Source organism: Aptenodytes forsteri, unplaced genomic scaffold, assembly GCF_000699145.1.
Source record: "Aptenodytes forsteri isolate BGI_AS27 unplaced genomic scaffold, ASM69914v1 Scaffold298, whole genome shotgun sequence".
Lineage (NCBI taxonomy): Eukaryota > Metazoa > Chordata > Aves > Sphenisciformes > Spheniscidae > Aptenodytes > Aptenodytes forsteri.
Window position 1 is genome coordinate 596,731 of NW_008793956.1, and position 1,991 is coordinate 598,721.

General features: G+C 57.6%; 1 protein-coding gene across 2 annotated transcripts in view; it reads left to right on the plus strand.

The window, feature by feature from the left end:
* PLEKHA2 (pleckstrin homology domain containing A2) overlaps positions 1–222 on the plus strand; it is a 16,186-nt gene extending 15,964 nt beyond the window's left edge. Inside the window, exon 12 of one of the 2 annotated variants that reach the window (XM_019472157.1) lies at positions 103–222. In XM_019472157.1, the coding sequence (XP_019327702.1) occupies positions 103–222 (120 nt within the window). Of the gene's footprint in view, positions 1–71 lie in introns of both variants that reach the window. The other variant, XM_009277439.1, reaches the window with a different exon arrangement.
* Positions 223–1,991: the final 1,769 nt, after the last annotated feature.

Consider the following 1,991-nt stretch of genomic DNA (forward strand, 5'->3'; position numbering starts at 1 on the left):
GCCCGCCGGGGGCGGGGGCCGACGGCGGGGGGGAAGCAGCCGACGCCGGAGGAGGCACCCATGCTGCTGAGAGACTCGGTGTTCGTACCAGCCTTCACAGAGCGCGACGCTGGAGCCGCGCTGGGCAAGCGCATGCGGCACAAGTCGGAGCCACAGCATCTCAAGGAGAAGCCGTTCGCCTTCGATCTGGACGATGAAAGCATCCGGACCTCCGACGTCTGACCGGGCGCTGAGCCACCCCCCGGCTCCGTGCGCTGCCTCCCCGGCCGCCGGTGGTCCCCATGGGGTGGTTCAGGGCACGCAGCTGTGCCGGGCTCGGGCCAGCTGGTCTCCACACATCCACTCAGCGCCTCGGACCGAGCTCACCCCGTCATCTCAGCAGGGGTGAAGTGCCCCTTCCCTCCACCACTGCTCTTCCCTGCGATACAGGATCCGGCTGGACCCGCGTCCCGGCACCCTGCTCTGCCGGGGAGCGGGGTCCCTGCCTGCTCCTGCCTGGGCTTTGCCCCGGGTGCAGCCCGGGTGGCTCTGTGTTTCAGAAGCTGCCTCCAGGCAGGGCGACCTGGAGGTGCCTCGTGCTGCCGTCGCTCGCCGTGCAGGACGGGAAGCGCTGGTCCTCAGCATGGCCTGGCGCAGGGGCATCCTCTTCCGCAACTGTGTAATTTCCCCCAGAAAACAAGCCTGGAGGAAGCAGCAGGAGGTCTCAGAGGTGTGAAGGGGAGTGTGGCCTTTCTTGTGTTTGGAAAAACATTTTTCTCCCCTTTTGTGCTGCTCAGCCTTCCCCAGGCAGCCTGGGCAGAGCCGGGCAGACACCAGCCCGCAGCTGCCTGCACAAGGGACACGCTGCAACTTCCCGTTTTGATGACTTTTTCCCTAGGATTCCAGCTCTTTACGCTGCCTGACTAGTGATGTATCAACAAATCTGTTGGCTTTTAATTACGTCTTTTTATATCTGTGGCCACTGTTAAACCCCGGCACTGGCAGGCTCCCCGCTCCGCCCCTCCCAAAGGCTTATTGGTACTTTCTGAGCGTGAGCCTGGGCAGGCAGCTGGTGCAACAGTGGCTCCCGGGGACTGGAGGATCCTCAGGTATGGTGTTGATTTTGCACGGCATACATCTGGGTACCAGAAAGCCGTGCCCGGGTGGTGAAGTGCTTTTAGCAAAAAGCAACAAAAGCCGAGTGTGTAAATGAAACTGGGAAGACTTGTCCAACCAACTCGCCTGCTGCCTGCCTTGAAATGAAAATGAGCAGAAAGTTTTAGAGCAATGTGAACTCGTCATTTCCGTAACGAAATCAGTTCCTGTAGATAAATAACGTGTAGATAAATAGCGTGTAGAAAATACAGGTATTCCCTAGGCAGCGAGATCGTCTGATATCTTCACCCCAAGATGTGTGTGTAACCCTTGGTACCGAGTGAGGACGCACCTCTCCGTCCTTGCTTGCTGTCAGCAGCAAGGTCGTGTTGTGTGACTTTGCTGCATCAAGCCCATCCAGACATAGGTGCTGCTTCACTCCTCGGCTCTCGTTCAGGCCTGACTTACCCAGACCCAAGGTGGCAGGTGGCAGAGCATTGGCTGGGGCGGTGCGTCATTTCCGTAACGAAATCAGTTCCTGTAGATAAATAACGTGTAGATAAATAGCGTGTAGAAAATACAGGTATTCCCTAGGCAGCGAGATCGTCTGATATCTTCACCCCAAGATGTATGTGTAACCCTTGGTACCGAGTGAGGACACACCTCTCCGTCCTTGCTTGCTGTCAGCAGCAGGTCGTGTTGGTGTGACTTTGCTGCATCAAGCCCATCCAGACATAGGTGCTGCTTCACTCTTCGTTTGAGGGCTCTCGTTCAGGCCTGACTTACCCAGACCCAAGGTGGCAGAGTGAGGAGCATTGGCTGGGACGGTGCCCGTGCACCACGGAAAGCAGCACACGTTTGAGTAGGAAAGCTTTAGTCCAGAATTGCGTTAAGCTGAAACGAGCAAGTGAAGGCAT